Genomic DNA, 27,640 nt, shown 5'->3' with positions numbered 1-27,640 from the left:
TAGTCTATCTTTTAGCCAGTTCTCTATCCAGGTACAAATACTATGTTCCAGGCCAACATTCCTTAATTTAACCAGTAACCTTTTGTGTGTATCAAATGCTTTAGCAAAGTCTAAGTAAATCACATCCACTGCCATCCCAGAATCGAGGTCTCTACTTACATTCTCGTAAAAAGAAATTAAGTTAGTCTGGCAAGATCTATTACGCATAAAACCATGCTGGCACAAACTCATAGTATTATGATTTGCTATGAAGTCCAGTATCTTATCCTTTATTAACCCTTCGAAAAGCTTTCCTAATACTGACGTCAGACTAACTGGCCTATAGTTTTGAGGCTGAGAACGGGATCCTTTTTTGAATAGAGGCACCACATTAGCAATTCGCCAGTCTCTCGGCACAATGCCAGATCTCAATGAATCCTGAAAAATTAAGTAAAGAGGTTTGGCAATCACAGAGCTAAGCTCGCTAATTACCCTGGGATGAATACCATCTGGCCCTGGACCTTTGTTAATCTTAACATGTTCAAGTCTCTTTTGAATTTCTTCATGTGTGAACCATGCATCATTAGTTGTATTACTAGAATTGGGAGTGTTAAGAAGGAAACCTTCACTTACTGGTTCTTCATTTGTGTACACAGATGAAAAATACGAGTTCAGAATCTGCGCTTTTATTTTGTTTTCATCAACCAGCTGACCCCCCTCTGATAGTAAGGGTCCCACCCCTTCCTGCTTCATTTTTTTACTATTGACATATTTAAAAAATAATTTTGGATTTTTTTTACTGCTTGCTGCAATATCCTTTTCTATAGCAATTTTAGCTTGCCTTATAGCTTCTTTGCATGATTTATTGGCCTCCTTGTACCTTATAAATGTTTCGGCTGTACCAGCTAACTTGAAAGCCTTAAAAGCACGTCTTTTCTTACCCACCTCAACACCAACGCTTCTATTGAACCAAAAAGGTTTTGCTTTGCAACGACGTTCCTTGCTTACAAGTGGAATATACTGACAAGTATATTTATTAAGCAGCATTTTAAAGACTTCCCATTTTTGTTCTGTGTTTAACCCTGTGAAAAGCATTTCCCACTTAATATGTTGCAGAGATGCCCTTATACTGTCAAAGTTTGCACGTCTGAAATTTAGTGTTTTAGTTACTCCCTTATAGAATTGCTTCTGCAACAGAATCTCAAAGGAGACCATGTTATGATCACTATTCCCTAAATGCTCACCCACACAAATGTTAGAGATGAGTTCAGTATTGTTAGTTATTACAAGGTCCAAAAGAGAGTTATTCCTAGTAGGTTCTTGAACGAGCTGGAATAAAAAGTTGTCATTCAGCATATGTGATATTATCCATTACATCCCTTACAATATATTGTCCATTCCCATTGTTGCATCAAAATTCTATCTCATCAGGTTAGGGTTGTACTTGGTCCATTCATCTCCCCTTCCCCCTTGTCCACATGCTGGTGTGCACACTGAAATCTGTCCTGTGTGTGCCAATAGGATGATCCTGTTCCTGTCAATGCAAAATAGGATGGATGGGAGCAGTACCATATCACACACCAATTTAGCATGTTACAAAGACCTAAGGTTTTTATTCTTAAATTACCTTTAGCTAATCCCTTATTATATAGGAAATAACATAATCTCCATTCTTAATGCACAGATACAAACATAATCTAACCGTGCAGCTATAAGAGTAGCTTTCAGTCTTATAAATATTTAATGTCAGTTTCAATCTGTCTTACTATACAAATATCAGTTGAATTTCCATTTTTACAGAATGACAACATACCTCCCAACCGTCCCGTTTTCTGTGGGACAGTCCTGATTTTGACAGCTCAGCCCGCAGTCCCGGGTTTCTTACTGAAATGTCCCAACTTTCTCTTTGATCTCCTGCACTGAAAAAAGATACGTTTCTGAAAAAATTAAGAGTTTTTTTGGCAGAGAGACCAGGACAGTTAGCAGCTGTACTTGGATACTTTTGTAACAATTTAAGATAAACGAAGAGACAATTGTAACTATTAAAGATAAGCAGGTCTTTTGGAAGAACTAAGACTCAAAGCTTAAAGAGCAATTTACTTTCATAAGCAAAACTGTTATACTAATTAAAACATTGCACTAAAACTCCAATGTGTTCAAACTTTCATAACCTGCCAAATTTGTAAAATGGACATGGTAATTGGGGGTGTGGCCAAAAATTTAGTATGCCCTAAAAAAGTTTTGCTGCAATACGCGCGCCATACATTTTAGTCCCTCTTTTCATTTTTCAAATGTTGGGAGGTATGCAACAATATTGTTGCTTATATCTGAATTACAATACAGATAATAACGTTGATTTCTTGACTCAAAGTACAAATGCCTTCTGCAGCCTCACTGTACATGTATTAATAATGCTTCCTTGACTCAGTGACGTAACTATAAAGGAAGCAGACCATGGACTATGGGGTCTGCTTCCTCTATAACTAATTAAAAAAACCCTCCTCCCCAGCCACTCTCTTACCTGCAGCGAGGAAGTGGGATGCAAGTTGGGCGAGAGTGGGTGGAGTTGGGGCAGAGGCGGGATGCAGGCGGGCGGAGGCAGGAGGATGGTGATCGGAGTGCACCGGCCCCTCTGAAGATTTTTTTGCAGGGGGGCCAGGTGCAATCTAGTTACGCCACTGCCTTGACTCCTTCAGAATCCCTGAAAATCTGCTTAAAGACCTTAAATCTAATGTATGCCTGCAAGTGCAGTTGCAGTCCCTGCACTTTGCTCTCTTTTTCATTAAAAGCTATTTATATAAAATGTGGTCCTTGCACTTTGATATAGTTGTGCTCGCCCTGCTCAGTGCTTCCTGCCCAGGGCCCTGCATAATTCATTGCAGTTTAGTTGTGAAAGAATGCACTTTGATCACTGCAGGGCCGGAACTAGGGGTAGGCAGAAGAGGCACTTGCCTAGGGCGCAAAGGCACAGGGGCGCCAGGCACGTACCTCTTCTGACGCCTTCCCCTAGCTTGGACCACTATGTTTAGAAGCTGTGGCTGAAGTTCTACGTAGTGTACGGTCTTCTGCTCATGCGCACGCTCGCAGTTTCTGCGCATGCGCACTCGCGCTTATTTTCCGCTCACACACTTCTGCGCATGCGCGAGCGGCGCAGTAGTTGGCCGGGTTGCCTAGGGCGCCCGACCGAGTAGGCCCGGCACTGGTTCACTGCACTATTGGATGTACATGTACCCTCTAGACAGGGCCGCTTCTGCCATAGAACCTTGGCTCAGATGGCAGTGAGCGACCAGTTACAAGGGACAACAGACAGCAGCAGCCCCAGGACCGCCCCTGCCTCTAGAGTCTTCTGGGGAGAACAATATCTGTTAACTGGCATCTTTAATATGTAATTTAAATATGCACACTGTACAGAAAACAATTTTCCTGAAGCCTTTTTGTGGGCCCTGATTTAGAAGTGCAGTTCATATATTCATATTAGTCCTGACTCCTTAACCAAAGAAGCTTACAGTCTTAGTTACAGAGAAGCCAACCTGGAGCGAAAGTTATTTGAGTGTGTCTGGCCTGCCCTGTCCTTGATCTGTCCAATCCCACCCCTACTCCACCAATGAAGATTTTGCTTCCTGCTCTGACTGCTTCTGAGGATATCAGGTGCAGCTTTTATGCTTTGTAAGCAAAGGGTTTGGGTGCAAATTGCAAACTGACATAGAATGAATGGGCTGTAGGTGACTGCCTGGGGTGATTGAGATAAAGTCCATGTGACTCCCACACATTCCAGGTGAGTTAAAGGGGTGGTTCATCTTTAAATTAACATTTAGTATGTTATAGAATGGCTAATTGTAAGCAACTTTTCTACTGGCTATTATTATTTATTTTTTATAGTTTTTAAATGATTTGCCTTTTTCTTCTGACTCATTCCAGCTTTCAAATTGGGGACACTGACCCCATCTAAAAACAAATTCTCTGTAAGGCTACACATATATTGTCATTGCTACTTTTTATTACTCATATTTCTATTAAGGGTTCTCCTATTCCTATTTCAGTCTCTTATTCAAATCAATGCATGGCTTCTAGGGTAATTTGGACCCTAGCAACCATATTGCTGAAATTGCAGTCTCTAGCAAATAAAACAAAAAAAAAATAAACAAAAAAAAATATTTTACCGAGTGACAGTTACTCTGGCTGAGCTTATTCAGGATGGGGTTCAGAAAGTATACAATGACAGCTATGTATTATTTGGAGCAAAATTGATGTGTGCGATGGCATTGTTGTGAAATGCAAAAAAATTACTGAACGCTGTTTTTTTTACATAACAGTTTCAAGCATCTGCTTCCTTTTACACTGGATCTTTATACTGAGGTACAGGATCAATATGCAATTTAATCAGTACTTTTTATGCTGTGATGCCTGGTGATATGTGGTGTATTTGGTTGCATTTTTATACAGCATGATACATAGGCCTACAGTGCAAACTTGGGTCTTGCCAAACATTTCTTGCCAAACATTTATTTTATAAACATTTATGCGATTTATGTGATATAATTTTATTTTTTTAAGGGCAATGACAGTAATCACCTTCACAGCATTGAAAGTCAGGTTAGGCTGTTAATCAAAATGTTACAGCTTATAAATAATTAATCTGCCATGATTTGGCTCAATTTAACACATACTGTATGTACCATACAACAATGAAAAAATGTTTGCAATAAACTTGGTAAGGGTAACAGAAGACTTTAAAGGTGGCAAAGGGGTTAATTTTAAGGCTCACTGCATATAAATTACTTCTTTTAAACCATGTACCGATTCTACTGTTTTATCCAGGCTTAATGCAATGCACATTATACATTTTAAGAAAAGATTTTATTGGCATGTATGGGGTTATTGCAATGCTCTGCACCTATTTTGTCCATGACCGTACCCTCTATGGTCAATGCAGTGTTCATTAACCATATGATACAGTGATCGTACTGGAAAGTAAAATCTCCACCCCATGTAAGCAGTGACAGATCAATCACAATGTTTTTAGTGCCACAGAGTCATAATGATAGGGGGTCAAACCAACTATTTCTCTGCTGGTGGCCATCAGAGAAACCACTATATATGACATTGGCCGTAGACTTTCAAATTAAATATTCACCCTCAGCCGATGGATAAGGCATAGGCAGGAAAAGATGGTTTTGCCTTAGGGAGTCAGGGAAAGAGGCTTTGTGGTGTGATATGCTCAGGTAGCTGACAGCAACTCAAGGCATGTGCTGGGAATCCCAACACAAAGGGGCTGTCATAAATCATCAAGCAGAAAATGAGGTTTGTCCGTTATATGAGCTGATGCTACAGGGCTGATTATTAAATTCTAATGCTAATTGTACTGGGTTCTGAGCAAACATGTAATGAATCTGAAGTTATTACTAACTAATTACTAATCATGACTTCTCTATTCTATATTTATTTGCTATTGAGCTATAGTTTAGTCTGGTAATGAATCTGTAATAAAGGTTGTTATATAAGTGCTATTAGAGGTTTATATTGAAAGGGTTCCCTTGTGCTTACTGGAATAATTATTCAGTTATTTGGTTTGGGTCTTTTTGACCAAGTCATTTATTGGTTTTTACCATAACCCAAGTGATTTGACCTATGATAGAAAATGCAAGGATGTACTGCTACTGAATTTGGTGCCTTAAAGGAAAATTAACCCCCAAAATGAATACTTAAGTAACATACACCTTATATCAAATGAAGTGACAAACTGGTATATATGTATTTAAGTAAATATTGCCCTTTTACATCTCTTGCCTTGAACCACCATTTTGTGATAGTCTGTGTGCTGCCTCAGACCAGAAATACTCCAGCTCTAACTGTAACAAGAAGAAGAGTGGAAACAAAAGACAGAACTCTGTCGGTTAATTGGCTCATGTGACCTAACATGTATGGTTTATTTGTGCGCACTGTGAATCCTAGGATCCAAGAGGGCGGCCTTTATTTTTTAAAATGTCAATTTTCTATTTTGGATTGCCCAATGGCACATACTACTAGAAAAGTATATTATTATGAAAATGGTTTATTTACATGAAGCAGGGTTTTACATATGAGCTGTTTGATGCAATATATTTTTATAGAGACCTACATTGTTTGGGGGTTTAGTTTTCCTTTAATGACAGGCGGTACGGGGGCAGTGAAGACAGACAAGGCTTATTAACAAGGCATCAAGTTTCATGACATACATAGTATTTTCTTTCATCCTGTGTGAGAAGCAGCCTGCCTTCTTATTTAGCAGTATGCCTGCCGCCCTGCCTGCCTTCTGATTGGGTGTGCTGCTTGGCCCTGTGTGAGTGGCATGCTGCACACTGGTTCTCTTCAGGCTGAATGAAACTGCATGCTCCCCCTCCCATTTCCATCAGAAAAGGTATGCTTATTTTTATCTTCTGCAGTCACAGTGGAAATATGGAATTCTGTTGGTTGTGTGCACACATTTAGAGGCATTTTGAAACCCCTGGTGCAGAATAGGGAATTCAAATTTTTCGTAACATTACAATTATAAAGTGGCTATATGTTAAAAGTATGTTTTTGAAATGTGCATACTGTATGCGTTGTTTCAATTTTGCTTTAATTCATATGCAGTGAGTCTTTAAAATGAATCCCTTTACCAACTTGGAAGCCTCATGTTTCCCTTTAAGTTTATTGCACGTGTTCAAATCGTCTAATCTTGTGGAAAATCATCAGAAATCAGGGGAATGTTGAATAGAGAGATAGGAGACTGGGAGACGGAGTCCACCATCTGGAGGTTGACAGCTTTGCAAACAGTAGGTGCAAAGGAGCAGATCCGTTCTTTCCCCATATTCACTAACAGGCACAGCTTCTGCCTGAGTGCAGGTACAGGATCAGCCTAACAACACCTGCTTTTGCGGTCTTCGGGCCAATCTTCCCTACTCCACTCAACATAAGACAAAAGCTGCAGAAGAGAGCAGATCCACTTCTCTCTATAAAATGCAAGTAAAGAGAAGCAGAGCCAAAGCTCAGGGTCTAAAGATGAAATAGATCACACATCAATATAACTTTTGCCTTGGCTCCAGTTTAAACTCTGGGGCTATTTATAATGCTGGGTAAAAAAATGTGACCAAATATACGACATACCAGTACTTATCAAAATGTGTATTGTATTGTAAAAATACAGTGTAAGGGATCTTTTCCTGCATTTTTTATCCATTTCACTCGTGTTAAAACACAGGTTTGAGCTCAAAAAAACACATTCACTAATTGATTCCCTTATATTTTGCCAGACTGTCCTCATGAGTTTAGTTTCACTCCATTAGCGTTTGAGAAGGTTGTGCTTCGAATGGAAAAAAACTGCGGCAAAAAAATGTTTAAACTATATGTGCTTTTTTGCGATCAGCTTGTATTTGAAAAATGCAGAAGCGAACGCCCAAAAAGGAAGCAGATTCTTGAAAATGCTATGTGAAAAATACAGTGTTTATTCATCATTTTTTTCTCAGTGTTTTTATTGTGTCTCTTTGCATATTTTTAAAAGAGTGACTTTTGCCAAAACTTACTTGCCATGTCATTTTTTTCCCATTGACTTTAATGGATTATGTGGGGTCTAAAATAATGGCATCAAATCTAAATATCAGGCAGCACCTTGATAAATTCTCCATTTATTTTTTACACATTCTTATACCATTTTTCTGGAGTTAATCAGTGTACATAGCATGATAAATAGACCCCTCTATGTGCAACCATCCTTCCTGTCATTAACCTTCTAACAAAGCTGCTTCTTTGCCCTGTTTTGTCTTTGCTATTTGCCGGCAGCAGAATACAGGAGTGAAATATTTGCAGTGTGTGTTGGGAGAAAGACCCAGCAGAAGATATGAGAAGTACTAATGCTTGCTGATAAAGGAATTTCTAAAATGTTTGAGCTCGATGGCACATAGTAAGTTTTGTTGCCTGCAGTTAAATCTGCGATACTGTGAGCATCAAATGTCCCAAAAAAGACTTTCCACAGTATAACATTACGCTGCAGATAAAACCTACTACTTGCGGCGATCTGGCTTTACCACAGAAAAATGTGATTAAGTCGGATTCCTGTGAGTAAAAGCTTTTACTTGCGCCAATCTTAATGGAAAGTCTTTTTTTGGGAAATTTGATGCTCCCTATTGTGAAGATTTGACTGCAAACCACAAATCTCATTGTGTGCCATGGCCCTAAGGTGGGCACTGCCAGAAGACTGGACAGGCAGCAACAGTATACCTGGAGAAGTGGGCAAGAGGAGTAAGGAGAATTCTGAATGAAGCAAAGTGAGGGAGGCACAGTGAAGTTATAGTGCTCACTGTGCAGTAAGCATCATTACAGCAAACTAGTTATAAAAAAAAAACTGAGCTTGGAGGCATAATGATGACAGCACACGCTTCAGTTTTGCTCCAAATGCACAGCTACTTTTGGACATTTGCAGCCCCCCTCTGCCCCCAAGCAGCTAAGCTATTGCAACTGTCACTCAGTAAAGCTTTTTGTTTTGTTTACATATTTTAATCTTTTTTGGTTAGGCAGGTTTGGAAAGCCTTAGCCTCCCCAAGCCTTAATGAATATGCTGAAGAGCTATATATTAACCCATACACAGCCAGCAGAGTACCAGTGCATAAACCCCTTCAGAGCACACACTATGCCAGAAGACGTCTTTTAACAACAGCCAGCACAAGGGTCTTTATCTTAAGCTGTGACGCCCATTCTTCTGCATGGTGGGTAGAGGTAGTGGGCGGGAGGGAACTTTCCTTATAGGGAACTACAATCTGCATTCTGAGTCACTTTGGTGCGAAAGGACCAAGGTCTTGTTTCTCTGCATCCCATGCATTGAAATGTTGCTCATAGTGCCAGGCTAGAGCATTGCCTCCACCTTGCAGAATCCACATGAGCAATAACTGTACACTCTCTATTCCTTAAGTTCTTCGTTTCCAGATGATGCTTATATGAATGGTGCTCACTGCTGTCGGAAGCAGCAGAAGTTGGCAAGTTCCTGGACGTAAGTAACACTGTAGCACTGGAGGGAGCAGCTCGTCTCTGACTCGTTTTATTTCTGTGGATAGATGTCTCACTAAATCCTATCAGTGTTTTAACTGCCCTTGCAGGAAGAAATGTTGGATACCTGATGATTATTAGTCATTCACTAAGCCAGTCTGAATGGAACCTTATACTAAGCCAGTTTGATTGGACCCTTTTACTAAGCCAGTTTGAATGGACCTTTACCATCACCTTCATCTGAATTCTTCAGTGTAATGCCAGTGTGAATTTCAGTAAGGCGAGCCATAATCTGGCAGCACTGTTAATACTTGGCCAGGTAGTCATATTATATCTCTGTTTTTGCTGGGCTCTGAACCTGCTGCATGATCACTCCCACGTTTCTTCACAAGTAGACCTCTGGAGTTGCAATGACTGCCTTTTTGGGGGTTATGTCTGAATCTTCATCTGGTCCAGAGATGGATAATGAGTCTATATTTGCCTTTAATGATTCCTGTCTTGGGGGAATGCTGTATCCATGTACCAATATGTCAGACCTGGAAGAGTATGAAGACCCCCCACGACCACCTCAGCTGGTGGATGCATGGCTAGTGCCATTATTTTTTGCCATGCTGATGTTAGTAGGACTGTCTGGAAATTCTCTGGTCATTTACGTAATCTCCAAGCACAAGCAAATGAGAACCGTCACCAACTTCTATATAGGTAAGTGAGCAGGAAGCTAACATGCCACCCAGGTAAGGGGAGACAGTTGCAAAGTATCCCCTCAGTGGAAGTTAATGCATAGCAGACCAATTTCACTTGCCAGGAATTCAATCCGACTAGTTGTGGTTTGACTGGTGGGTCCAACATCTGCCAAGATGCAGCTTTCCAACTCTAGCCATAGCAGGACAGGACATTCTAATTTGGTATGTATTGGGTTTCTCTGTGTTTTTTTCCTTTTTATTTTATTTACTTTTTTCCCCCTTTTATTTTAATAATCTTTTTGTAATATATTTTTGTGTATGTGTATATATACAGTATATAAATATAAATATATATGCACTGTTTGTAATAGTAAATATAAAATAAATTTCTAAATCTATTGATATGCTAATTAACTCACCAACAGTTATCAGACTAGAGCAAGAGTGCCCATACTTGAGTAATGCAGGGTCTACTTTTAGTGATCTTGTCCCATTATGAGCTACATCCATAAAATCACTGATAGCATTCTTCCATGGAAAATATTACTTAAATATATTGATTTATATTGTTTTTTAACCCTTTAAGTGCCAGCAGAATTGACCAATTTGGTTACGCGAAATGCCAGACGTTTTTGAAACATTCTGTGCTCTCTCACTTTAGGGGCATTTTCTGAGGGGAAACCTATAGTTCAGCTAGGAAAACTATACATTGTTTTTTTCGGGAGAAACTGAGCTTTCTAAATCTGCCTGAGTTTTCTTGTATTTCCACCTCTGCAAAAAGATTTATAGTGCTAAATACAAAAAAAAAAATGAAAAATTCCTATTTTTCACAATATATGAACTTATACCTGAAAAATATTTCATTTTACGCATGAAAATCCAACTGATTTGGAAAGCCTCATGTCTCTTGAACATGCCAATACCAAATATGTATAGTTTTAGGAAGATTTAGGACATCTGTACAGCAAAAACTACCGGCAGTATATTACCGAATTTTGAAAGCAGAAGGCAGAAAACGGCATACTTTTGATTCCAAGGCCACAAAATCCTGAAACAGTATGTTTACCCCAGAAGACCATATATTTTTGGAAAGTACACATTCTGCCGATTCCAAAATGGGTAACTGTGTCTCTCTACTCCTAACTACCAAACATCAAAGCTTGTCTGAACGTAGCGTTTTTTATCAAAATGTATCAAAATTTTGAAAAATCACTTCAAAGGTTTTATTTTGCTGCTCCGCATATCACACACTATATTAGATACCAAGAAAAAACACCCTGAATATGATTGCCAGGGGTCCACTGAACAGTTTGATCCCCATTGTGCATAGGATTACCAAAGTACCTGGCATTTAGAGACCCCAATATGAAGTTAGCACATCCAAATTGTCCAGGACTTTACTTCAGCTACTGAAAAATCAACACACTGACTGCATTTTTTGTGGGGTAAAAACACCGAAATATACGTTTACCCCCCAAAACCATATATTTTTGGAAAGTACACATTCTACCGAATCTAAAATGAGTACCCATGCCTTTCTGCTCCAAACTACTGAGTCGCAAGGCTTTCCCAAAATTGTCAGTTTTGGTGAAATATCTGAAAATTTCCTAAAAGCTTCAACTTCCCAGCACCATATCACCCATGTATCATTACATACCAAGAAAAAGCACCCTAAATATGATTGCCAGGGTTCCTCCAAACAGTTTGGTAGCCATTGTTCATAGGTTTACCAAAGTATCTGGCATTTAGAGGCCCCAAAATGAAGTTAGCACATACAAATAGTCCTGTGAGTAACTTGAGCTAATGAAAAATCAACACATTGACTGCATTTTTTGTGGGGTAAAAACACAGAAATATACGTTTACCCCCCAAAACCATATATTTTTAGAAAGTAAACATTCTACCGAATCTAAAATGGGTACCCATGCCTTTCTGCTCCAAACTACTGAGTCGCAAGGCTTTCCCAAAATTGTCAGTTTTGGTGAAATATCTGAAAATTTCCTAAAAGCTTCAACTTCCCAGCACCATATCACCCATGTATCATTACGTACCAAGAAAAAGCACCCTAAATATGATTGCCAGGGTTCCTCCAAACAGTTTGGTGGCCATTGTTCATAGGTTTACCAAAGTATCTGGCATTTAGAGGCCCCAAAATGAAGTTAGCGCATACAAATAGTCCTGTGGGTAACTTCAGCTAATAAAAATAAACACATTGACTGCATTTTTTGTGGGGTAAAAACACAGAAATATACGTTTACACCCCAAAACCATATATTTTTGGAAAGGACACATTCTACCGAATCTAAAATGAGTACCCATGCCTTTCTGCTCCAAACTACTGAGTCGCAAGGCCTTCCCAAAATTGTCGGTTTTGGTGAAATATCTGAAAATTGCATCAAAGCTTCAACTTCCTAGCACCATATCACCCATGTATCATTACGTATCAAGAAAAAGCACCCTAAATATGATTGTCAGGGTTCCTCCAAACAGTTTGGTGGCCATTGTTCATAGGTTTACCAAAGTATCTGGCATTTAGAGGCCCCCAAATGAAGTTAGTGCATACAAATAGTCCTGTGGGTAACTTCAGCTAATGAAAATTCAACACATTGACTGCATTTTTTGTGGGGTAAAAACACTGAAATATATGTTTACCCCCCAAAACCATATATTTTTGGAAAGGACACATTCTACCGAATCTAAAATGGGTACCCATGCCTTTCTGCTCCAAACTACTGAGTCGCAAGACCTTCCCAAAATTGTCGGTTTTGGTGAAATATCTGAAAATTGCCTCAAAGCTTCAACTTCCTAGCACCATATCACCCATGTATCATTACGTATCAAGAAAAAGCACCCTAAATATGATTGTCAGGGTTCCTCCAAACAGTTTGGTGTCCATTGTTCATAGGTTTACCAAAGTATCTGGCATTTAGAGGCCCCAAAATCAAGTTAGTGCATACAAATAGTCCTGTAGGTAACTTCAGCTAATGAAAAATCAACACATTGACCACATTTTTGTGGGGTAAAAACACAGAAATATATGTTTACCCCCCAAAACCATATATTTTTGGAAAGTACACATTCTACCGAATCTAAAATGAGTACCCATGCCTTTCTGCTCCAAACTACTGAGTCGCAAGGCCTTCCCAAAATCGATGGTTTTGGTGAAATATCTGAAAATTGCCTCAAAGCTTCAACTTCCCAGCACCATATCACCCATGTATCATTACGTACCAAGAAAAAACACCCTAAATATGATTGCCAGGGTTCCTCCAAACAGTTTGGTGGCCATTGTTCATAGGTTTACCAAAGTATCTGGCATTTAGAGGCCCCAAAATGAAGTTAGCACATATAAATAGTCCTGTATGTAACTTCAGCTAATGAAAATCAACACATTGACTGCATTTTTTGTGGGGTAAAAACACAGAAATATATGTTTACCCCCCAAAACCATATATTTTTGGAAAGTACACATTCTACCGAATCTAAAATGAGTACCCATGCCTTTCTGCTCCAAACTACTGAGTCGCAAGGCCTTCCCAAAATCGACGGTTTTGGTGAAATATCTGAAAATTGTCTCAAAGCTTCAACTTCCCAGCACCATATCACCCATGTATCATTACGTACCAAGAAAAAGCACCCTAAATATGATTGCCAGGGTTCCTCCAAACAGTTTGGTGGCCATTGTTCATAGGTTCACCAAAGTATCTTGCATTTAGAGGCCCCAAAATGAAGTTAGCGCATATAAATAGTCCTGTATGTAACTTCAGCTAATGAAAAATCAACACATTGACTGCATTTTTTTGTGGGGTAAAAACACAGAAATATATGTTTACCCCCCAAAACCATATATTTTTGGAAAGTACACATTCTACCGAATCTAAAATGAGTACCCATGCCTTTCTGCTCCAAACTACTGAGTCGCAAGGCCTTCCCAAAATCGACGGTTTTGGTGAAATATCTGAAAATTGTCTCAAAGCTTCAACTTCCCAGCACCATATCACCCATGTATCATTACGTACCAAGAAAAAGCACCCTAAATATGATTGCCAGGGTTCCTCCAAACAGTTTGGTGGCCATTGTTCATAGGTTTACCAAAGAATCTGGCATTTAGAGTCCCCGAAATGAAGTTATTAGCTGAAGTTACCCACAGGACTATTTATATGCACTAACTTCATTTTGGGGCCTCTAAATGCCAGATTCTTTGGTAAACCTATGAACAATGGCCACCAAACTGTTTGGAGGAACCCTGGCAATCATATTTAGGGTGCTTTTTCTTGGTACGTAATGATACATGGGTGATATGGTGCTGGGAATTTGAAGCTTTGAGGCAATTTTTAGATATTTCACCAAAACCGACAATTTTGGGAAGGCCTTGCGACTCAGTAGTTTGGAGCAGAAAGGCATGGGTACCCATTTTAGATTCGGTAGGATGTGTACTTTCCAAAAATATATGGTTTTGGGGGGTAAACATATATTTCTGTGTTTTTACCCCACAAAAAATGCAGTCAATGTGTTGATTTTTCATTAGCTGAAGTTACCTACAGGACTATTTATATGCGCTAACTTCATTTTGGGGCCTCTAAATGCAAGATACTTTGGTAAACCTATGAACAATGGCCACCAAACTGTTTGGAGGAACCCTGGCAATCATATTTAGGGTGCTTTTTCTTGGTACGTAATGATACATGGGTGATATGGTGCTGGGAATTTGAAGCTTTGAGGCAATTTTTAGATATTTCACCAAAACCGACAATTTTGGGAAGGCCTTGCGACTCAGTAGTTTGGAGCAGAAAGGCATGGGTACCCATTTTAGATTCGGTAGAATGTGTACTTTCCAAAAATATATGGTTTTGGGGGGTAAACATATATTTCTGTGTTTTTACCCCACAAAAAATGCAGTCAATGTGTTGATTTAGCTGAAGTTACCTACAGGACTATTTATATGCGCTAACTTCATTTTGGGGCCTCTAAATGCAAGATACTTTGGTAAACCTATGAACAATGGCCACCAAACTGTTTGGAGGAACCCTGGCAATCATATTTAGGGTGCTTTTTCTTGGTACGTAATGATACATGGGTAATATGGTGCTGGGAAGTCGAAGCTTTGAGGCAATTTTCAGATATTTCACCAAAACCGTCAATTTTGGGAAGGCCTTGCGACTCAGTAGTTTGGAGCAGAAAGGCATGGGTACTCATTTTAGATTCGGTAGAATGTGTACTTTCCAAAAAATATATGGTTTTGGGGGGTAAATATATATTTCTGTGTTTTTACCCCACAAAAATCTCCCAAATGAAAATAGTACATATGAATTTTCACATATGACACTCTGACTGCTACAATACAAGCACCTGGTATGTGCATTATGCACCATAAGACCCCCTAACAGTATAGAGACCCTAGAAAACCATATATTTTCTGAAAGCACACATTCAGACGAATCTAAAGCAAGTAATTACATCTTTCTACTGCAAACTACAAAACCACAAAGCAATGCTAAACATAACGCTTTTTATGGAATTTCTGAAAATAGTCACAAAGCTTGCATTTTACCCCATTATATACCCCACATTTTGTAACGTACCAGCAAAAGTCATCCTCAATATGAAAGCCAGGAGTGTACTGAACAGTGTGATGCCTGATATGAAAAGATTTACCAAACTAGGTGGCATACAGAGACGCCCAAATGAAAATAGTACATATGAATTTTCACATATGACACTCTGACTGCTACAATACAAGCACCTGGTATGTGCATTATGCACCATAAGACCCCCTAACAGTATAGAGACCCTAGAAAACCATATATTTTCTGAAAGCACACATTCAGACGAATCTAAAGCAAGTAATTACATCTTTCTACTGCAAACTACAAAACCACAAAGCAATGCTAAACATAACGCTTTTTATGGAATTTCTGAAAATAGTCACAAAGCTTGCATTTTACCCCATTATATACCCCACATTTTGTAACGTACCAGCAAAAGTCATCCTCAATATGAAAGCCAGGAGTGTACTGAACAGTGTGATGCCTGATATGAAAAGATTTACCAAACTACTTTGTACACAGAGACCTCCAAATGGTTATATAGCAGACAAAATTTCCAAGGTCAAAATGAAGTAACAAAAATCCCTAAAATCCAACAAAACCGCAAAAATCAATGCTTTTTTTTTTTTCGCCTACTGTAATCAGCAGTCAGAATCAATTTTTGATAATTTTAGCATGGCCAAATAGGTTTTACAGACAGAAAAAGGGGAACAACACCTTTGCAAAGCTGAAAATGTAATAAAATGGCAAAACATGCAATAAAATGTCTAAAAATGCACCAAAATCACCCAAATTGCAGTATAATCACCAAAATAACATACAAAAGGTATTGCGCAGTGCAATTAGCGAATACGCTATTCGCAATGGCAATAAAACAGTTTTTTCAGCAAAAAAAACAGACGATGCGATAAGAAAAAAAAAAAAAAAATACACAACAGTGCAAGTGTGTATGTGTGTGTGTACAACTGACCAATTGCATGTTGTGTGTGTGTGCAAGCGTGTGGGGGTGCTGTGAATGTGTGTGACCCCCCTGATCCCCCAAAAATGTATGTGATTGTGTGTAAGTGTGAATGTAAGTGTGTAATGGGAAAATAAGTGTGTGTTTGTGTGTTTGTGTGTGTTTCTGTGTGTGGATGGGCACTAACCTGGGGGAAGCAGGTCCAGATCGTTGTGCAGGGCTGGAGGAAGAAAATGCTGCATCACCCAGGAAGATCCGTTGAGAGGGGGCGGAGCTTCGGCTCAGGAAGTGAAAGCAGCAGCAGGACACGCAGTGTGCACGTGTCTGCTGCTGCATTTAGGGCCCCTGGGCGATCGCGCCTCAGGGGCCACTCGTTCCCGGCCCCTGCTCGTTGCCTGGGGGCTGGGGAACGAAGAGGAACGGAGCAAGCGGCTTGAAAAGCCGCTCCTCCGTTCCCTAACCCTGAAATGCTGCAGAACGTAGAATCTACGTTCTGTGGCATTTCAAGTGCCATCCCCACAGAACGTAGATTCTACGTGGGGTGGCACTTAAAGGGTTAAATATATTACTATATTTAACAACTATTTCTTATGTAACCATAACATAATAAATATCTGAATGAAAGGAATAAAACAGAAGGGTGATCTACTGATCACCAACTAAAGGTCTACTGGTAGATCCTGATCTACCTTTTGGGCACCCCTGGACTAGAGTGTCTGAATTCAGCGTCACCCTTTGTCTGCCAAAATGCTTGTTGGGTTACTAAAAATTAACCCTAATTTTGGTGAGTGAGAGTGTTTGGTACATTTGTGTACCATGAATTACCTGGTATAGAGAGTAGGGAGATGATCGTATTAGGTCTCTATCTACCTATTTTGTTGAAGCAATACTGATACAAAAAACTCTTCAAAATATTAATATACATTAAAAGTTACCTATAGGTCATATTGATTATGTTTTGCTGATAGATTTGTAATAGTAATTGTTATTTGAAGTTCCTCTACCTGACTGTTTTGCCAAACTGACTGTCCCTTCTATTTATATTGCTAATGGACTACTGCTGCACAAATATGGCAGTCCCCTCATAGAGGAACATGGGGGGTCAGATAGGTAATGTAAAAGCATCAAGCAAATACTTTTATGGCAAAATTGTAAATAGCATGCAAAGATAATGTTATGAGAGATGTACCTATTAAAGGCACTAATGGAACCTGCAATCACAACATCACCCAGTAGGGCATTGTACGGCATCATTGCCTTCACTGTGAAGAATCTTTTGCCTTGCTTCAAGTGGAAATTCTGTTCTTCAATCTAAAGAGGTAGCCTTTTGTTCTTTGTGCTTTCCTATATGAAAAAGCATCCCCCGCTATCGTTTTTAATGTTCTGTTTTGTACTTGTAAAGAGTAATCATATCACCTTGCAAATGCCTTTTCTCCAGAGAAAACAAATTTATAAGTACATGAGAAGATATTATAAATAGATGGTGGGAAATCTTTTTTCACAAATAAAAGAACCATAGGCCACCCCTTTAGAACTGATGAACTGAATTTTAATTTGAAGCAGCAAAATTGGTTCTTCACACTAAAGGCAGTGAAGTAATGAAATGCCCTGCCAGGTGATTTTGTGATGGAAGATTCCATAATATTTTAAAGGAATTGTTCAATGTAAGAATAAAAACTGGGTAAATAGATAGGCTGTGCAAAATGAAAAATGTTTATAATATAGTTAGTTATGCAGAAATGTAATGTATAAAGGCTGGTGTTCAGCTCTCTTGGTTTCCACTGATTGGCAATGACTTGAGGGGGGGGGCACATGAGTCATAACTGTTGCTTTTGAATCTGAGCTGCATGCTAAGGATCAATTGCAAACTCACTGAACAGTTATGTCCCATGTGGTTCCCCCTTCAAGTCACTGACTAACTCAGAGTTATAGAGTTGAAAAGCAGGAAGTAGTGTTCTGGCTATTATGTTAGACATCCAGTCACTCCAGCCTTTATATATTACATTTTTGGCTAACTAACTAAACATTTTTTATTTTGCACATTCCCTGGTCCCCTGTCATATCAGTAATCTAAGCAGATGCATGTATTTACAAAGACAGGGGTTTTTTAGTTACAAAATTATCATAGTTACAAAATTATCATAAGACTGATAAACCACCATACCACGTCAAGGTAAAACCCATAATGCGGTCCCTAACTATTTACCTCTGGTCATAATTTCAAATGCTAAAGCCTCCCGGCATAAGAGCATTACCTGAAATAAAAGGTCTCCCGACCTGGGCATTGGTTTTCATCATAGGGCTTAGTCCTCCCCCGCCATTAGCTTTCAAAGGGGAGACATAACCTAGACCCCAGCATTGGTTCCATGAGATTAATCCTACCCCGCTTGCGGGTTTTAAGAGAGAAACTGCCCAGACGAACACCCATTTCCAAAGGCATTGTTCCACCATTTAAAGAGACAGGTGTGGGGGTGCTACAACCACATGGAAGCCTGGCCTGCAGCATAGCTGCTGAACTTCCGAACAGAATAAATCTGCTACAATACAAAATACAAAAAGGAAAGGTTGTGGGAGCACTCCATGGCTTAATAAAAATGTACTAAAATACAATGGAAGTGCTACTGATCTGGCCAAATTAACTACAGACATAGAAAAAAGAAGAAAAAAGGATCAATGCACATTCCCTGGTCCCCTGTCATATCAGTAATCTATGCAGATGCATGTATTTACAAAGACAGGGATTTTTTAATTACAAAATTATGATCATAAGATTGATAAGCCACCATACCACGTCAAGGAAAAACCCATATGGCGGTCCCTAACTATTTACCTCTGGTCATAATTTCAAATGCTAAAGCCTCCTGGCATAAAAGCATTACCTGAAATAAAAGGGCTCCCGACCTGGGCATTGGTTTTCATCATAGGGCTTAGTCCTCCCCCGCCATTAGCTTTTTTCTATGTCTGTAGTTAATTTGGCCAGATCAGTAGCACTTCCATTGTATTTTAGTACATTTTTATTAAGCCATGGAGGGCTCCCACAACCTTTCCTTTTTGCATTTTTTATTTTGCACAGCCTATCTATTTACCCAGTTTTTATTTTAACACTGAACTGTTCCTTTAATAGGGGTTTGGATTGATCTTAAAGGGGCTGTTCACCTTCCAAACACTTTTTTCAGTTAAATTGTTTTCAGTTAGTTCCCCAGAAATAAAGACTTTTTTTTCAATTACGTTAAAGAGAAAATAGGTAGCACCATCCATTGATAGAAATTTAATACAAATTGGTAGTGTGCAAGGTCACTGTTATATATAGTTGCACAAAATAGGAAAAAAGTATGACCCGTATTATTGCACCTTCCCACTGTTTTCATCTGAGTTCCCAGGGATATAAATAAAACATAACTTTTATTGATCACCTCCTAAAATAAATGTGAGACGAAATTAGTATATAATGTATGTTAAAAACAAGGTTAAGTGAGGAAGCTGGATAGACTCAAGGTCAACAGCTAATAAGCGGTACTGGACAGTTGAAATAATGATATGGGTTTTTTAGCCACAGTTGTAGCACTTTCCCCACATCTATCTCAACAGTAGTGGAGTGCTGGTGACCCACAGTGTATGAACGAGACAGGTGGAATATTGGCTCAGATTGGTACTATGTATTGTACCCAGTGTGGTTGAAATTAGACCCGAGTCCCGCACCACGCACCTTCGTCTAACAATATGCCAGTGCTTGGATACAAGTACGTATAGGTATAGTAGGCATCAGCATAAATTTGAGTAGATTTGCAGCAAAAGAGGGATTTATCGTACCCTGACGAATCTCATATACCTACCCATCTCATATACCCTCCTTAATAACCGTCTCAGCGCTAATAGGAGGCAAGCGGACTTCCCGGTATTGTATAATTTGCCTGCTTACTCCCGTCCTAAATAACTTTCTCAGCGCTAATGGGAGGCGAGCGGACCTGCCGGTATTGAGTAAGCTGCCTGCTTTCTCCCGTTCTTCATAACCGTCTCAGCGCTAGTAGAGAAGGAACGGACGGTTATTAAGGATGGTGTGGGAGGGTATATGAGATTCGTCAGGGTACGATAAATCCCTCTTTTGCTGCAAATCTACTCAAATTTACGCTGATGCCTACTATACCTATACGTACTTGTATCCAAGCACTGGCATATTGTTAGACGAAGGTGCGTGGTGCGGGACTCGGGTCTAATTTCAACCACACTGGGTACAATATATAGTACCAATCTGACCCAATATTCCACCCGTCTCGTTCATACACTGTGGGTCACCAGCACTCCACTACTGTTGAGATAGATGTGGGTAAATTGCTACCACTGTGGCTAAAAAACCCATATTATTATTTCAACTGTCCAGTACCGTTTATTAGCTGTTGACCTTGAGTCTATCCAGCTTCCTCACCTAACCTTGTTTTTAACATACATTATATACTAATTTCGTCTCACATTAATTTTAGGAGGTGATCAATAAAAGTTATGTTTTATTTATATCCCTGGGAACTCAGATGAAAAAAGAGTGGGAAGGTGCAATAATACGGGTCATACTTTTTTCCCTTTTTTCAATTACTTTCCATTATTTATTTTTTACTGTTTTTCCAAAATCTAAGTTTAAAGTTGAATGTTCGTGTCTCTGATGTCTCAGTCTGGCAGCTCAGTAATTCAGGTGCAGACTCTAAACTATTACAAATTTGCAACATTTAGTTGATACATTTCTCAGCAGCATCTCCAGAATATTAGCAACTATTGTATCAATTCTAACAGCTGCCTGTAATGAAACCAAGGAAATCTGCTCAGCAGGGACAAAGATAAGTAATGTATCAACTTAATGTATCAATTAACAGTTTACAGGATCGGCGACCCCCCCCTCCCAGAGCTACTTTAGAAGGTGAAAAATGACACTTTACACTTCAATATTAGAAAAGCTATCACACATAGAAAATAGAAAGTAATTGGAAAACGTCATTATTTCTGGTGATCTATCTGAAAGCAACTAGGTGATCAACCCCTTTAAAGGGGTAATTTATGTTTAATATTTAGGGAGTTATTTGTACTAATGTACTTTTTTCTCATATTTTAGCGAGACAAACTCGACCATACACCCATAAATTAATTTGGCTTACTTAAAATAATTTGAGTAGAAAATAATTTTTTTTCATTGAGTTTTAATCTGAATCGTACAATTTTATTGCATTGCCAACCAAAAAAACAACTTTTTTGGGTTTTTGAGTGAAACCCTGCGTCAAACACCCCAAAATTCACGAAGGTTAAAAGTATCTTCAAATGGTTAAAAGGACAGCTGCCATTGACTTACATGAATTTGACAGGTTTTAGACTGAGTATTTTCAGATTCTGACTTTTAGCAGCTTCGAGGCATAATTAAAAAAAATTCAATGTTTTTTTCTATAAAAATTTGAGTTTTTTTAGTGGAAAAAACTCACATTTTTAGAGAAAAAATTACGTTTTACGAACTAACCCCCTTAATGTTTCATGTTCATGTTTTTTTATTGTGACTTTTAATTATTTAGCTCTGTGTTCAGCAGGCCTGTGGTTCTACTTATATACCCACGCTAGATCTACTCCTACTTTAAATGGGGTCAGTGACTCCATTTAAATACTAGAAAGAAGCAGAAAAAGAAGGCAAATTATGCATAATCTATATGAAAAAATGAACAATAATTGAAAAGTTGTTAAAAATAGGATATTCTATCATATCCCAAAGGTTAAAGGCGTACTAACCTTTTAAGATCTACAGTTAGTTTATTATGGGAATGTGTATATATATTTATACAAAACACAGGTTCCATACATTTTTGGTAAATTATATATAGTGGATAATGTACCCCCTACTGTAATTTATAAAGATATTATTAGTCACCGAGGAGTTATGTGACCATTATGCATTATAATCTACATTTTGTGGGGGGTTGGGAGGTGGGTTTGGAGTCGAAATTCTGGTTGCCGGCGTCAAATTCTGGTCACCGACTTCAAATTTGGGCGCACCAGCATCCGTTTCGGACGCGCGCCATCAAATTCAGACGTGCAGCGTCAAATACAAACACGCTGCATCAGATTCGGCAACCTGGGGCCCCTGTTGTAAACATCGCGTTCTGACGTCAGAACGCGCCGTTTATAAGGAAATCATTTAAAGTCTGGTCCCATAGGGAAATGACCAGACTGTAGATTATATAGTGAATAAAGTACTCCCTCTTGTAAAATATAAGGATATTATAAGTTACCCAGGAGTTTCATGACCATATAAAAACACGAGGCTGAAGGCTGAGTGTTTTTATACAGGTCATGGAACTCCAAGGTAACGTCTAATATCCTCATATTTTGCAACCGGGGGTACTTTATTTATTATAATACACAAGTTTCAGTGAGTCATATGACAGAAATGACATCAGAACCATTTATAACAGATGACATCACTAGTCACCGTTTAAGGATATAATTTACAAGATATTCATGGCTTTTGTGTATTATATACTTATAAACAGTACTTTCATCAATTATAATGGGTGCTTAGTGATGTCATTTCTGTAGTAAAATATGAGGATATTGAAAGTTACCTTGGACTTCCATAAAAGCATTCTGCCTTTCCGCCTTGTGCCTGTAATAGCTACTCACCCTGGTGGTCTAGCGGTTCAGTGGGGATGCCCGCTGGGTCATCACCGGAGACGCCCACCACGCCGTTCCTCAGCCTCCTGTGCACCAGTTCCTTAGGGCGCACGCGGCACGCATCTTCCTTATTTATAGGCGCCTTTTGTATTTTTTCATTATACATATCCGTTATAGGTTCAACTTGTGAGTTCCTGGGTGCTATCCTGTGTTCTGATACCTATTTTGACCCTGCCTGTCTGACTTTTCTTGACTTCTGTGATCCTGACCTCTGCCTGGTAAACCGACTATTCTGATATCTGTATTCCGACCCGTGCCCGTCTCGACCATTCTTGATTGATCTCCCGGCTTTGACCCCTGCCTGTATGACTCCACTTGTTTTCTGCCTGCACAGACCCAGCCTGATTTTGACTACGCTTTCTGTCTGTGACCAAAAGACTTTGCTAACAATCGTGCCCCTCTGCTCGCCCAGAACCTTTAGCTTGGCTCCTCTCTTAATAAGACCTGGCGGCATCCAATTAGCCGAGGGCTCCTCCCGAGGTGAAAGGCAGCTGTTAAAGACGGAAGTAAGAGCCGAGACCAGGGAGCCTAGCATTGGTTCTGGATTTTGGGTGTCGATCGTGACAGTATCTTTATATGGTCATGGAATACCTTATATTTTACAATTGGGGAATTTTATTCACTATATATTATATTACTATATGTGAGTGTATTGATTTACAGCTGTTATAGTGTTCTCCCTGTCTGTTTGGGCCAGGGGCATCACTGCCCTGCTCCTCTCTGTCCTTGCTCTGCCCCCACATCGTTAATAAATAGATGTTTTCAAACTAAATAGCACTTCACTTTACACAGCATTTGTAAACACAGTTACTTTAGTGCAGGGGAGGGAATGGGGAGGCACCTTTTTTCTGGCGCCCAGTGGTTTTATATTTCTTTGCCGAAGCCTGTATATAAGTGTGTGTTATCATTGCTTATTAGACCGACCGGCATGTACAGTAAGACAGCAACAAAAAAATATCCAGAACTCAATCTATACAGCACAGATGCTATTACATTATGTGTTTAAACAGCACTTGGTGTACCTGGGGAAATGTGTCACTATAGCAGCTACATTGTACTACGGAGGAAGCATGCCCCGCCGGGCCCCCTGTACCCCCGGGCCCCCCTGCGACTGTGGGGTCTGCTTCCACGGTAGTTACGCTACTGTCCACATTTGTCTGGCATTATAGTATTGAAATGTATGCCACTATCTTATCTCTTATAAAGAACAGAGATTGGGGAGCACCGACCATCAGATGTAGGAGATGGTGTGCAGGGTCAGGTATAGTAAGTATATATCAGACAAAAGAAGAAGAAAGTACTGGCCCATATGACTGCACCTTCCCATCTATAACGTCCAAACACTCATGTGTATTGGTTACATAAAACTTAACTTTTAATAACTTTGTCAAAACAGATGTCCAGTATTACAATTTTAGGTTAGTAACAGGACGGCGTATCGACAAGAGGCAACGTGGTTGATACTGTGGGGTATTCAGATTTGCATTTATCACAAGTCACTAAGCCAATGTCCTGCCTAACCAAAACTAAAAGTGCGCACTTTTAGTTTTCGGTCAGGCAGGACATCGGATGGGGACCATTCTATAAGGGGATTCGATTAATCTACAGATCGGGAGGGTATTAACTGAGGGTGAAGGGGTTGGAGACATGATCCAAGGTTCAGCAACAGCATTAATTGTATCTATCTAGGGGTGCCTGAGGCACAATATAATTCATGCATTAGGCAGGCTTAATAACAGCACTGGGTCACCGATACGTCACTTGTGGTGCATTACTCAACCACACTGCGTTAGGGACCTCTGAGGGGGTGAAGGGGTTGGCGTCGGTATGAATGGGTGATTTGCCGGTTTGGATGATTTATACTTGAGCATACTGAGTATGTGATAAGGCTAATGGCAATTACATCTGGCACATTCACTTAACCACTTTAGGGGTGGTTTCTCCAAGTGGGTGAAGGGGTGGGCATCGGAACTATATGGTGAACTGGCTAGCGTTAGTAATTTTTAGGGATGCACCGAATCCACTATCTTGGATTCAGCCAAACCCCCGAATCCTTTGTGAAAGATGTGGCCGAATACCAAACCGAATCAGAATACTAATTTGCCTTAAGTGCAAATTAGGGGTGGGAATGGGAAAAACATTTTTACTTCCTTGTTTTGTGTCAAAAAGTCATGCGATTTCTCTCCTCGTCCCTAATTTGCATATGCAAATAAGGATTCAGTTTGGTCGGGCAGTAGGATTCGGCCGAATCCGAATCCTGCTGAAAAAGACTGAATCCTGGCCGAATCCCGAACCGAATCCTGGATTCAGAGCATCCCTAGTAATTTTTACCAAGGCATACTGAGTATGCAATTGATCAGCCTCGACAGATGGCTTAGTGACTCGTCTTTGTAATAAATGCATATCTGAATACCCGACAGTATTAACCACGTTGCCTCTTGTCGATCAGCCGTCCTGTTACTAACCTATTTTTTAAATTGTAATACTGGACATTTGTTTTAACAACTGTGACATGCCACTGGCCTGCACATGCACTTTTATGGGGGAATTAGCATTTGGTAGGCAGGTAGCGTAGGATTTTGGAGCTTAGAGACAGGGACACCAAGGTTTAGGACAAAAACACAGGTTTATTAAGCACTGGACATTCCCAACAAAAAGGCAACAGAAAAATGTTCAGGTTTCAGTTCAACTTCACTGTAGAACATGCAGGGTACAGTTAAGTAAATACACTGCAAAACATTCAGGGTTTTCCCCCCTCTGGTCGCTCACCATCAAGGGAAACTCTCACCTTCTTGCACCTTGAAGTATTTGGGCTTCACACTCAGCCCTGCTGGCTTACCCTCCTGGGACTCAGACTCACTAGCCTCTGCCAGTCCTTTCCTCTTTCATTCCCCACAAGGGATTTAGGCTCCAAGCTCTGGAACTCTCTTGCTGGCAGAAAAGCTCCTTCTGCCCAGCTCTGTCTCTCACAGCCCCTCACTTCCCTGGAGAGCCTTGAACTGTGCTCACCCAGCCCTTTTACATTCTCAGGTAGATCCTCTCTCAGCTGCCACTTAATTACCTGGCTGATAGGGAATATTAACCCTACCTGAGCCAAGTATCCCTCTGCAACACCTACAGTATCTTGCAGTTTAAATGTACTCTTTTCCATGTACTTTCCTGCACGACAGTGGTGTTTTCCAAACACTCTGTCACACAACGTTATTAAAAGTTAAGTTTTATGTAACCAATACACTTGAGTGTTCGGACGTTATAGATCGGAAGGTGCAGTCATATTGGCCAGTTCTTTCTTATTTTTTTGTCTGATATATCTTATCTCTTATTATCTGCTCAAAGAGAGCACCATGCCAAAGGAGAACTAAACCATAAAAATTAATGGGGCTAAAAATTTCATATTTTATATACTGAACCTATTGCACCAGCCTAATGTTTCAGCTTCTCAATAGCAGAAATGATCCGGGAAATCAAACTTGTTACAGGGGGTCACCATCTTGGAAAGTGTCTGTGACACTCACATTCTCAGTGGGCTCTGAGCAGTTGTTGAAAAACTGAGCTTAGGGATCATCACAAATTATCAAGCAGAAAATGAGGTTGGTCTGTAATATAAGACGATGCTACAAGATTGATTATTAAATTCTGATGCTAGATGCACTGGTTTCTGTGCTACCTTGTAGTAATTATCTATATTAATTACTAATCAGCCTTATGTTGTAACATTAATATTCTATGTGTACTGTATTTGGGAGTTGGTCCCTGAGCTCAGTAAGTGACGAGGCCAATATAATGGCTTAATTTGGCACAGACTCACAATATACAGTACACAGAGCATGTGCAGTGAATCAGTAGAAAAGAAGATAGGGAGCTACTGGGGCATCTTTGGAGACACAGATCTTTACTGCTAAAGAGTTGTGGTTACCTTGGGCTGGTACATAAGTTCAAAACATTATGTACAATATTTCTAGCCAACTTCTTTAGTTAAGATTTATTTAACCTTTAATGTATCCTGGAAATTTAAGTAAAGTTGTTTTGCAATCACAGCGCTGAGCTATGTTTTTACACTGGAGTAAATTCCATCAGGTCCTGAAGCTTTTATCATTTTTAGATGTTCTAGTTTCTTTTGCTAAAGGGGAGCTTTCATGAAAAAGAACAAATGTAATCTAAATTTTATGTATTGAAAATAAATCTTCCCTCTCTAAGCGATCTGTCTATCTTTATTCTCTTCATGTGGGAATCAGCCCTGGTACTTCAATGGCGTGTGCTCTGTTTGCCTAGACAATGAATTCAAGATAACTGCATTTCAGTTAGAGATCAATCAGAATCTGGCTCTGAAATGAAAAGAAAATAAACCAATATCTTGATTTTTTCAGGAACGGAATAGAATATTGAATTGATTATATGTAGAAATTTTTAAGTTTCATGATAGTTCTCCTTCAATAATTTTTAATCTTAGTTATCTCTCTATTTCATGGGATTTGTATATACACGGGAAATTTGTTTAGTAGTACAATGTTGGTCTGCTTATGCACTTTTTAGCCAAATTTTTGGGCTCTGTTAGGAATTGCAGTATTTGAAAACCTCGATTTCACCATATATGTTGGTACTGGGGACCATGCCCCACACTCCAGCCCAATTTGCATTCCCCACTCTGCTACAGGGGTTTCAGTCTGGCCAGTCAGAGAAATAAGTACATTTCAGTGGCAGGCACAGCAGGTATACAAGTTCGAACCTCTCTGAATGCAGCTATGGATAATGGCAGCGAGATGAATCTCCGCCAAACT

At 39.6% G+C, this 27,640-nt stretch overlaps 1 protein-coding gene across 1 annotated transcript in view; it reads left to right on the top strand.

The window, feature by feature from the left end:
- The first annotated feature begins 8,744 nt into the window (after window positions 1-8,744).
- Window positions 8,745-27,640, top strand: part of LOC108706208 (G-protein coupled receptor 54) — a 51,798-nt gene continuing 32,902 nt past the window's right edge. The window contains exon 1 of the mRNA XM_018242812.2: window positions 8,745-9,678. Coding sequence (XP_018098301.2) covers window positions 9,387-9,678 — 292 coding nt within the window. The 5' untranslated portion in view covers window positions 8,745-9,386. The remainder of the gene's footprint in view (window positions 9,679-27,640) is intronic.

This window comes from Xenopus laevis, chromosome 1S (assembly GCF_017654675.1).
Source record: "Xenopus laevis strain J_2021 chromosome 1S, Xenopus_laevis_v10.1, whole genome shotgun sequence".
Classification (NCBI taxonomy): Eukaryota; Metazoa; Chordata; class Amphibia; order Anura; family Pipidae; genus Xenopus; species Xenopus laevis.
The sequence above is the reverse complement of the archived record's forward strand: the minus strand, read 5'-3'. Positions and strand labels throughout refer to the sequence as shown.